This window comes from Erpetoichthys calabaricus, chromosome 7 (genome assembly GCF_900747795.2).
Source record: "Erpetoichthys calabaricus chromosome 7, fErpCal1.3, whole genome shotgun sequence".
NCBI classification, from domain to species: domain Eukaryota; kingdom Metazoa; phylum Chordata; class Cladistia; order Polypteriformes; family Polypteridae; genus Erpetoichthys; species Erpetoichthys calabaricus.
The window spans coordinates 26,635,121-26,647,625 of record NC_041400.2 but is presented as its reverse complement, the minus strand read 5'-3'; the positions used below and the strand labels follow the sequence as shown (position 1 = coordinate 26,647,625).

At 38.0% G+C, this 12,505-nt stretch overlaps 1 protein-coding gene across 1 annotated transcript; it reads right to left on the bottom strand.

The window, feature by feature from the left end:
* Nucleotides 1–1,728: 1,728 nt before the first annotated feature.
* Nucleotides 1,729–12,155, bottom strand: dnajc25 (DnaJ (Hsp40) homolog, subfamily C, member 25). Its single transcript, XM_028804909.2, has 4 exons — nt 11,811–12,155; nt 7,905–8,057; nt 4,676–5,146; nt 1,729–2,369 (listed from the first exon to the last, which is right to left on the bottom strand). Exons 1-4 carry the CDS (start codon nt 12,120–12,122, stop codon nt 2,247–2,249), a joined length of 1,059 nt encoding a protein of 352 aa, XP_028660742.1. The 5' UTR covers nt 12,123–12,155; the 3' UTR covers nt 1,729–2,246.
* Nucleotides 12,156–12,505: the final 350 nt, after the last annotated feature.

Sequence of the window (12,505 nt, the reverse complement as noted above, 5' to 3'; positions counted from 1 at the left end):
TCAGTTGGTGACTTATTAAGGCACGATATTACATTTTGACATACTGTACATTTAGTATGTCATACATTACATTTAGATTTTGCATGATGTAAATATTCTACTCATTTTTCAATTACCTTGCATACAGTATACTGTATGTGCATATACTTATATATATTTTATTCTATATGAAAGAGATTGATTACAATATTTCCTAGGTAGCCCGATATGTATCAGTCTCCTGCCTACTGAAGAACACAGAATCTTTTACTCCCAAAACAGAAAACATCCTCCTCCTTCCCCCCAAACTTTTTGTTTTTTTCTTTCTTTTTTGTGTATTTGTTGTAATGTGCATTTCCTATAATAGCAATATTAAGTTAACCCCGAACTCCACATGTCAATAAAGAACTTTGTTTAATTTAAAAAGCCGCATGCTGTTTTTATTGATCCAGTGTATAGTTATATTATATATATATATATATATATATATGCATGCATGCCAAGGACAATTGTGCAGGCCAATGTGAAATATACACGGTAGAAATGTATTTATTAAAGATGTTTTATAATTTAAGTACAATTGTATGTGTATGTCTCTGCCGACACAAAAACAGTAACAGAAGATGGATGTTAGTGTTTAAGCCTTCAATGCCCTGCCTGGGATTGGTTCCTGCCTTGCGCCCTGTGTTGGCTTATTATATCAAAATATTCTTACTTTATATTAACATTTATAGTGTTACCCACATCACTGAGTTTGAGTTACTGGATTCAGACAACTGGTAACTGGCTGAATGTATAGTGTTGAATTGATCTACAGCAGTGTTTCCCAAACTCGGTCCTGTGACCCCCTGTGGCTGCAGGTTTTTGTTCCAACCAGCTTCTGTTTTTAATTGAACTCCTGGGCTAATTAAGTGAACTGATATTTCTGTTTTGATAAGTTCTGTGTTTAGGGAACAATATAGAAATTAGAAAACTAAGTTTGCTAAAAAAAAAAAAAAATTAAATGTAACAAGCAGTTATATAGGAATAATGTATTTTATTTCTTTTTAACAGTATTTTCATCTTGATTTTCATTCTACTTTTCTAGGTCTTCTAATTGTTTAATTAATCCATTGTTTACTAATTAGTGGGTCTGACTCTAAAGTAGTTGCAGCCTTTGATTATTCAGTGTTGTCTGCTCTGCTCATTTTAAATTGTCATTATTAAGATACAACAAAGGGGGAAAAACTGCACAGAGAAAGGGCAAAGTATAATGAAATCAACAAAAGAGAGTTAAGCATTTAAATCTATAGCAAAAGCAGAAATATTTCTAAATGTCTGATAAATGCAAATCATGCTGCTGTGCTTTTCTGAATGTCGAATAAAAGAAAAAAAAATACCAGCTAATTAAATGAGATCAGTGCTATCAGGTGTTGTCACTGATTAGGAATCCGATTGGAACAAAAAACCTGCAGCCACAGGGGATCACCAGGACCAAGTTTGGGAAACACTGATCTATAGTGTATAAATGACGATCAGGTAGTTAAGAAAGATGGCAAAAATTACACAAAGGAAACAGGGGTAAATGCAAGGTGTTTTGAAAAGTATGAATACTTAGGTTCTTCTTCTTTACATTTTTACAGAGACTGCAAAATAACAACTCAGTTGTGCTCATTAAGAGGAGAGGGTTCTCAAATGGTCTACAACAGATATATATAGAATATCCTTTTACTGTTTCAGGTCACATGCTCATCAAGCAAACTTTCTTTATTTCCCCACCTTAAACATTCTGAGTAAAGGATCTTCAAGAATGAAGATTCAGCAAAAAAAAAAAAAAAAAATCTTTCTCATAAATGTATTATAATACAGTATAAAAAAAAGTAAGTAATGTTAGGAGAAGCATTTGTGTTGTGTGTAAGTTATCTGCTGTCTCTATATTTACTGTGAACTTCAGAGTTAAAAGTTTATTATATAATTGCATTGCTGGGTCATTAAAAAATAACCAAAAAGAAAATACCGCATGTAAAATTCTGTTAAGTGTCCATTCGAAAAGGTTTCAGGTAGGCTCAATACCAATTTTTTTACAATACTCAAGGGCGAGTAAGATACAAGAGGTTACTGCGTTCTGTGCAGATTCCTGAGTCAAGTCACTCCACATGTGCATATACTCCCTTATAATTTAATTATGAAAATAATCTGTATAGATAAGCATTATCAACAAATATATGTATATATATTTTATGTCGCAAAATCCCACCCCCCCCCCCACCCCAAATTGTTGTTTATGTTCAGTCATCAATGAAGGTTAACCTTCCTGGACCCTCATTTTTCATCCACCTTCTGTATCTTTTCCATCGTGGGTCCATAGCCATCTTCATTTTCATTTCTTCTTCCTGTTCCTGTTTATACACCTGCATTAAACAGAAAACAAGACATCCATGATTCTTATAAACTGCACAATGTGATAAGTTAAGAGTGTGTGGGCATATTACATCATTTTAATTATTCAAAACGAAACTTCAAGTTTTAGTAGCTAGAAATTCTAAAAATGTTCAGTTATCGTTGTGAGCATTACATGTTAAATTACCTTTGGAAATTGTTTTACAAGAGTTTACATGGAAAAAAAACTTTTTATTTAAAACACTTTACAAGAGGGTTGGAAGGTTTGGGGGAAGGTACCCCTCAAACATCAAAGCAGCTGCAAGAATTCCATGTGGATGAGTGGGAAAAACTTCCTCAAAGCTGATGTCTGAAATTGCTATTTGAGGGGGCAATGACAACTATTAGGGAAAAGAGGTGGACTTTTTTTTGAACACATACGCCAAGTCACATTTTCATTGCCCCCAACACATCACCTTCATTTAAACAGTATAATTTGATGAAGATCAACTCTTGATATATCCACATTCATGAAAAAGAGAAAACATTAAGAGATATGCTTACTTTCTCACAAAACAAAAACTGGGTCAAAAGTTCATGGAAACTATTTGTGATATTGATCTTATTTTTGTATATTTTGTGGCACTAGAAGTCTATACTTCTCACAGCATTTGCCAAGTCTATCTATGATAACCCATCTACACAGTACATGTTAGCATACACTATCTATAACATCAATGGCACAGATGAGAATAACCCATGTAATGGTAAGAGACTGTCTTATACTCATCAAAGCTATATAAAACTGAATCATGAAGGAAATTATGTAAGACAAAAAGAAACCCAAAACAGCCCTCTTTAAGACTAATATGTACAGTACAACAAAGATTAACTGAATAAACAGTCTAAGACAGGTGTGGGCAGATTCAGTCCTGGAGGGCGCAGTGCTTGCAGGTTTTTGTTCCAACCCAGTTGCTTAATTAAAAAACAATCCTTGTCAATTATTTAATTGCATGGCTTGCTAGTGCTTTAACTCTACCATGTCAGGTCATTCTCATATCCTAGATTTATTTTCCTTTCTAAGGATATCATCCAAATGATTTGAAGTCTAAAACAGATGAGTAATTCTCAGTGCTTCACTTTCCTTCCAAGTATTTAATTAAACCAAATAGTGCGTGATAAATACACACAGGTGTAAATGAAAACAAGCTAAAGGGAGAAATACTGGTCTCTTTTGTCATTTGCATGGTATTGCTAATTAGGAGCAACTAAAAACCAAGAATACAGCTGTTTATAAGACTAAAATAAGCAATACGGGTTCAAAATCTTAACGAGCGAGACAACTAAAGTGACGCTGAAGTGTTACTTGAGCAATTAAGGGCTTCTTATTAAGCAATTGGGTTGGAGCAAAAACCTGCAGCCACTGCGGCCCTCCAGGACTGAATCTGCCCACCCCTGGTCTAAGACTTAAGTGGACAAAAGCAAAATAAGGCCACAATGTAAAATAAACCAACACATTTTGGACTACAATATTGTAATTGTTGGGATTTCAAACTTGGCTATGATGAAGTGAAGCCTTCCATCTTGTTCTCATCAGATTTGCTATTACATGCAGCTTTTCAAAGTGAAATGGAAATGCAGAATGCATTCAAATTCCAAAGTTTAATATTCCCCTTACATTTCATCAAACATTTTCAGAGTAAAATATTGTGCTGCTCTGCTTATTCCTGAGACCTTGCACACATGAATCAAATCTGAGAATTCAACACAACAGAATAATCTTCTGCAAGGCCAGTTGTTACGACCTACTCTAGACTTTTGTTTTTATACTCTAATTTGGTGTTTACCTTAATGGGGTCCTGCCCTAATTACCCATTTAAGTTGCTTGTTAATTTACTCACCTGGGTTATGGGTGGGGTGTAGGTTTATAAATTAAGCTGCTTTGGGTTTTAGGTCAGAGAGAGGTATAGACAGTTAGGGTTGGATATTAAAGAAATATAATTGTAAGCTAGCCATCTAAGTAATAAATGCAAATAGTTTGTATCTAGCTGTAAACTTTGTGAAGTTAGGCAGCTATATTAATGTGGTTCTCCTGCCTTGGTTGTTTTGTGTAATTTTCTCCATATTTTGTGTGTTATTTTTGCCAATAAATGGAGTCTGTTTTTATTTAGCTGGTTTAGTTTTTTTTTGTATTTTGTCTCCCTCTCTCTCTCACTTGTGTGCGGCCTATTTATATATCCCTAGACTTTTTGGTAGGCCGTAACACCAATGCATTACACTGGCCAAACACATTTCTTTATTCCCCACCTCAGTAGAAAAAGAAGCACATAACATTTACCTCAAAGTTCTCCTTGATCCAGAGCTGTCGCTCAAGAAAAGACTCTTTTTTGTGGTCTTCGAGGCTGTCAAACTGAGATGAAGACATACGCATATTCTTTCGAATAAGATAAAGTTTCTCTTCCTCACCATATTCCTCTCTCTTAATGCTAAATCGGTAAATCCAGCCACAATACCAAATAACATAGGAACAAAGAAAATAGGGCGAGAGAATGATCTGACAAAGTAAGATATCAGTTATGTTGGGCTTCTGATAACCCCCTTTAATATCAATCTTGTTCTTGATGATATCTCGGATGACCTCCTCCTCTTCCTCACGAATCTCTTCTTTTGATCTCTTGTTCTTTCCTTTCTCCTTAGTTTTATTCAACAAGCCCTGCTTCTTTGCCAGCTCAGTGGCCTGAATTCGATATTTGGGCACCGTAGCCAGGTAGTTGATGGCTTCGTTGTAACTGCTCCACCAACTGAAATACTGAAATAAACATATATTAGCATTGCATAATACAATTCAAACCCAGCAAATGCAAAGTGTCATTAATATTCAGAAATATATCTTTCAATTGTCTAATACCTCTATAAAACCACTTTTTTTGTCCCTTTGAGGAATTTGGTTGGCTTTACAACTGCTACTATAAAATAAATGGAGCCTACCACGAGCAGCACTGACCCTTATAAGCTAGCAAGACCACAAGTTGCGATGCATGTAGATGCTGACACAAAGCCACATTGATGTTATATGAAAACAAACAGGACAGAAAGCCAAAGGAGTCTCTGCTTCATTACAAGCAAAGGCAAATGGTGAATACACCAAACAAAGACTCTGCACATCTACCGCAGAAATGAACTTTGTATCCTAGTCATAAGAAAGGGTACATAAAATACAAGTCAAAAATGAAGGGATCCATGTAGAAACTATAGATTTTACAATAAAAATCAGTTAGAGGTGATGCAAAGGAAATCAAATCTGGGACTCTGGGTTACTGTGGAAGACCAGTATTAAGATACATAATGAGAAATGAAAAGGTATAAGGTGAACATATTTGTTATTTTTATATATATTTTATTCATTTTAATTAGAAAACAGATAATATTCCTTACAGTCAAGACAAATTTCACAAATCAAAGCAATATTCAACCCCCACCCAAATGTGAACATATTTGGTTTGAAGAGATAATGTGGACAGAAATGCACACTGTGACAAAGTAAAATGAACAGCTCAGAATAAAGCATTACTTGCCTTTGGAACGCTGCTGAAAAGGCAAGTATTTATAAATGACTGTCAGACAAGTTACAATGGTGGAAACAGCAACAAATCTCGGAGGACAATCAGGTGGGCGAGGTAAAGGTTATTATTGTCAAAGACATCTGAATGTTAACCCAGAAAAAAATGTCAGAATTAAGACTAGAAAACAGAAGAGTGTGAAGGCTGCAGTCTCGCTGGCTGATGAGGCATAACAGAAATAATTCTGAAGGGAGCTATTAATTTAATCTCAGGTATGCAACTCATATAAATGAACTAATGAGAGAGAACAAATTTGCTAACACGTGCATTCAGAATAGAACAAACTCCGCAGACATTAAAAGGAATACCCCACCCAAAAATTTGTATTTTTTGTATGTTACTTACCCCATGTGGTTTACAAAGACGGTCAAAAAAATTAAATCTCATGAAGAGCAGGGATAACAATGCTTCTGAAAGAACCTGAGTCTAGGATGACCAATGCTCAACAACAGCAAACATAAAAAATGTCAAGTTTCTCATGCCACATCATCCAGTTGTATGCTCACACAGTGCATGCATTTTTTTTTGCTAATGCATGAGTTAACTGAAAAAATTATTTTCCACTTCCTTCTCATGGGCATTGGACAGACTAATAAGAGGTAACACAGAATAGACTTCTCTGAGTAATTATTATAGTGCCCCATGTCTCTGGAGGGCACATTTTTTTAAACTATAGAACGTACGACAATGGCCTTTCTGATCATAAAAAGTAACTCCTCACTACTCTACGTGTGTCATATTCATCTGCTCCAAATACAACCACCCCCTACACACATGCTCCTTATGGATATGTCTCTGTGCAAAGTGTAAAGAATCTTTACAATGTCAAAACTGGAGTGGATAAAGTTTAAGGTGAAGTAACTCCATTATGAAGATTGCCCACAAGCACACTATCTATTGGGATAGAAAAAAAAAAGATCAACTAAGTGCCAAGACAATCTAAGGCTTGTCCGCTTTTGTTCATAGTAAAATCATCTTTTAAAATTGCATGTTCTTTATGGCAGAATTCTCCAACTCTGGTGATCAGGACTTCTTAGCATTTTTTTTAATGTAGGGTGGGCCTCTGGTGAATCCAGAATGTCTTATGCCAGCTAGCATTTTAGAAGGGCAGAGAGTTACAGACAGAGAGTCTTTTAGGGTTTTGCATGATGAACAAGAAATCTCCTTGTATCAGGAAGACAGAAAAATCAAGGATGTTCAGAATACGGGACTTTTATATCCATTATGTGGTGAAAAACCTCTGTGGAAGGAGGAAGCAGGGATTTGGCACAAGAGCAATCAAAGAACATGTGTTCGTATTGCACATTTCCAGTCTAAAAGCCAAGTGCAAGGAGTCTCAAAAGTGTACAGTGCAAAATTCTATATTTCAATAACATGAAGTTGAGCAAGAAAGAAATAAGGGGGTTACTCATGTCTGAAATATGGACATTAGAGGTAACAGTGGGCAAGCTTACCAAAATTAACAAATTCAAAGAGGAAACAACTTGAAGAAAAGGACCCAATGTCATATTAGAATAAAAGAGACAAAGAGAGCAAATAGTGCCATATTGAGACGTGTTACACAGCAGAGGGATGAAGCATAAAGCCTGAACAAGAGAACTTTTGAAAGAGGATACCTGCATTCTTAAACACAGATTTATAAACTAACGAACAAGAAATGGTCACTTGTTTTTTAAAGCATGGCTCCATTAATATGCCAAGTAAATGTATTTTTAACAGAAAATGTAAACATTCAAACCACATTGCAGGGCATTTTCACTTTCCTACAGAAACTAAACTTTCATTACCACTCACTTGTCCAACATTCACATGCATTCAGAAATTATTATGCGTAAGTAAGGATTTAAAAATTCACTCCATTTTAGAGTTATGTCTGTTTCATAACAAAATGTGGAAAAACGTATGTGATTTGAATACTTTCTGAAAGTACTGCAGTTAAGACATTACCTGAAAAACAGATATGGCACACACAGTCACCAGAATGACTACTCGGACATCCACTTTAGGTGTGAGTCTTCTGCGATAATAGTGATAATAGTGGCTATAATACTCCTCAGGATGATCAAGCATGTAATCGTAATCTTTTCGAGACTCTTCATCCTGACAAAAATAATACAAGAATAAATGTTACTTATTACAAAATAAACTGTAACATAATTCAAAGACCAGTTCTACGCCAGACTGCAGTCCATCATTGAGAAGTACCCAGAGAGAAATGTTAACATCCTGATGGAGGACTTCAATGCTAAGATCAGAAAAGACAACACTGGGTACGAAGACATCATGGCAGGCCGTGGACTATGGGACATGAACAAGAATGGCGAGAGGCTAACAGACCTGTGTAAAATGAACCACTATGTCATTGGTAGCAGCGTTGTTCCCCATAAGAACAACCACAAAGCTATTTGAGTATCACCAGACTACATAATTGAGAATTAGATTGATCACATCTGCATCAGTGCAACATTCAGAAGATCAATGCAGGATGTGATAGTAAAGAGAGGAGCGGACATGGCTTCAGATCACCACCCTGTTGTAGCCAAGCTAGAGCTGGAGCTTAAGCTGAAGAAGAACTGGATGACAGCACACACAGCATGACATAAGTATAACACAGCACTCTTGACAGAGACTACCAAGCCACTCTCTGAAGAAGAGTGGAGTACCTTGGAGAGTAAATGCAAAGAGATAAAGGACACAGTGATGTCAACATGCCAGGAAGTGCTTGGCCCCAAGAAGTACCAGCACAAGGAGTGGATCTCAGTGGATAGCCTGTGCAAGATCAACAACAGCCTGACAAGAGCAGAGAAGGACAGAAAGTGCCAACAGTGTACACAGAAGCAGATAGGTGAGCAAAGAAGAGTATCAGAACAGACAAGCGAAAATGTGTAAAGAACCTGGCAACAGAAGCAGAACAAGCAGCAAGAGAGGGCAAGATGAAAGAACTGTACACCACCACCAAGAACCTGGGAGGAAAGTACAGCAAACCAGAGCATCCTGTGAGGGACAAAGAGGTGGGTGATGAGCAACAGAAGAATAGATGGGTGGAACACTTTATGGAACTTCTGAATAGGCCAACACCACAAAACCCACCAGACATCAAACTAGCTGACGTGAACCTGCCCACAGATTGTAATGCACCAATTACATAAGACATTAGGAAGGCTATCAAACAACTGAGAAACAGAAAGGCAGCAGGAGCAGATAACATTCCCACAGAGGCACTGAAGTCAGACACAGAGACCATAGTGGAGATGCTTCTGTCACTCTTCAAGAAGATCTGTGAAGAGGAACAAGTGCTAGCAGACTGGAAATTGGGGTACCCTATTAAGATTCCAAAGAAAGGTGACCTTTGCAACTGTTCCAATTATAGAGGGATTACACTGCTGTCAGTATCAGGAAAAGTGTTCAACAGAGTTCTTTTGAACAGGATGAGAGACCAAGTTGACACCAAACTTCAAGATCTGCAAGCTGGTTTTTGCAAGGATCGATCAATCGGTGTGAATCATCGTTGAGCAGTCAATAGAGGGGAACTCGTCCCTCTCCATCAACTTTGTTGACTATGGGAAAGCCTTTGACAACGTGGACAGGGAGAACCTGTGGAAGCTTCTCAAACATTATAGCATGCCAGCAAAGATCATCATCATCAGAAGCTCGTAGGAGGGACTGAACTACAAAGTGGTCCACAGCAGGCACCTCATAGAGGCATTTAAAGTGAGGACCGGCATCAGACAAGGCTGTCTACACTTGCCAGTTCTCTTTCTATTGGCGATTGACTGGATCATGAAAACCACCACAGCGCAGAAAAGACAGGGGATACAGTAGGCATCTTGGACGCAATTGGACGATTTGGACTTTTCTGACAACTTAGCATTGTCTCAAACCCAACAGCAGATGCAGGGGAAGACTAACAACATAGCGGCCACCTATGTGCAAGTGGGGTTTAGCATACACTAGGGAAAGAAGCAAGAGCCTCAACATAAACGCAGTCAGCACCAAACCAGACATGCTGGGTGGTGAAGCATTAGAGGAAGAGGATTCCTTTACTTACGTGGGCAGTGTCATTGACAAGCAGGGCGGAATAGACGCCGACATCAGATCATGAATCAGGAAAGCACGAGCAGCATTCATGCAACCACTCAACACCAACATCAGAGACATGGGAGAACCATGTCAACCAAAGAACACCTTGGTGCCGGGAGTTGCAGGCAGGTATCAAGACCATGGGGATGACCTGAGAGAGAAGTTCAGGACAGAGATGCTTGGCGCTCACTTGTCGGAGGCCTATGCCCCAGGAGGGGTAGTACACATAAGTAAGTAGTACCGATAGAACTACATTGACAGGATAAGTGCCTCACTCAGGAAGAAACGACACATCAGTTGTGGACACTAGCAACTTCATCCTTCACAATCTTATTCCCTACTCGCTAACTCACAATTACATACTTAAGAAAAGGAAAATAATTCACGATTTTTTAACTGTTAACTCTAAATTGGCCCTGGATTAATATTGGAATGTGCATGTGTGTGTTCTGCCATGGACTTGCACCTCACCCAGAGCAGATCCCACTAATTCATCCATTGTAACTAGCATCCCTCTTCTTGCAAACTAAAGAAATATGTGAGTAAATGCATTGATAAAAATCAAAAGACGCAAGTAATTATATGGCACAAAAACTGAAATCACAAAAGACCTCCTGCCTTTAAAATAAACTGTCAGCCACACATTATAAGAGTTACGTCACCTTCATATCTAACCCAGATACTTCTCAAAAACTGTAATGGCCAACACTTCAGCTACACGACTTGCTACTTGATCCATTTTAACATAACAAATGAGCATATCCAAGCCCTACATATAAGGGTTTTGAATTTGTCCTTATGAATATTTAATTACACTTTCAATTACTTGTAAGTTTCTAGTTTACAATTTTTATGGTTAGAAATTTTTTCTGTTTGATTTACTTGCAGTAAATGAAATGGCAACGAAATGGAAGTTTCAATTATTATTCTACTTAAAAATTACCAGAACTTCACTTGCAAACTGGAAGGGCACTAGTCTGTGTTTGAGCTTGGTTCTGTTAGGCTTATTATATTATCTTACTTACTGTGAATATGAACAATAATTTAGAAAACATTTGCACACTTGGGGAAAAAAAATCTAATTTACCAAGAGTTTATATTTTCTTGTCACTCTACTGACCCTTAACTTCCATGAATGAATTCTGTTCCTTTTTAATCACATCTGACGCACTACTATAACAAAGATATAACGTTATATCATAAAAGTATCATTTCAACTATAAACACGTAACAACATTGAAGAGATGTAATGATCTGGCTTCAACCCCATAGTATAACACATAAAAAACAACAAATATATTAAAATTTTGAAGTCCCGTTTATTACAGAACAGAAACAAATCAAGGAGGTAAGATTAATTTAACAACTCACGGGAAAACCGGTAACTCCAATTGCCGGACCATCTAAAACAAAAATGCTCTAATCGGCCAATCAAATTTACAGTGGCATTTACGGATATGTCGTGAAGGATGAAGAAAGACTTCCAATAACTTCGCGCCAAATCAACCATTTCTGTATCTGTTTTTTTCCCTCAAATGGTTTGGAGAAAGGATCAGTTGCTAAAGGAAGGACCAATTCTGGAACGGGACGCCAACATTATCTCAAGGCATATTCAAAAATAGATCGAACTGCATACAGAACAGTAAATGCCGACCACTGGGAGAACACGAGACATCCTACATAAACTAAGTTATCATTAACTTTTCTGAAAGTGTACGTAATTTTTAAAGCCACTAAACAAATCCGTCCGGGCCCACCTGTAAACCACTTTACCTTCAGTGTCTCGTATGCAGTAGCTACTAGAAGAAACTTGCTGTGAGCACCTTCCGCCGTTTCCCCAGCCAGACCAGGGTCCCCCGCTCGGAACCTGTCCGGGTGATACTTTCTGGCGAGCTGACGGTAAGAGCGTGCTATCTCCGATTTGGAGGCGTCCCGAGGAACGCCAAGAACTTCATAGCAATCCTGAGTTCCGCAATAAAGACCCTCGATTAGTGCGATTGCAGAAGGGAGAAAAGAGCTAGCGAAAAACAGATAAATGAAAACCGGTCTGCTCTTCAGACGCATGAACACCGTGGGTACAGCCATGTCAGCACTCCGTCACGCCTCCTTGACGTCCATAAAAGGCGCCCGACATATTCCGATGGCTTCTGGGAAATGTAGTACTCGATTGGTGAAGAATACACGTACAGTGAAACATCTGCCATAATAATCTAGCAGAGACTCTAGCTGCTGAGTTTCATTGACGAGCCAATCAAATGGGCTGTTCTGCTGACCCCCTGAATTGCGGAGTTGCGAAGGTCTGAAGCAGGAACCTTCTAAAATCTGGGCTACTTTTGCGTTGTGCGCATGTGCACAGTATTCACGCGTCAATCCAAGAGTACCTGTAACAATCAACGGACTCCTTCTCCAAGAGTGGGTGCGAGTTCGTTCATAGCGCCATTAAAACGTGAAATGTTTCACTCTTAACG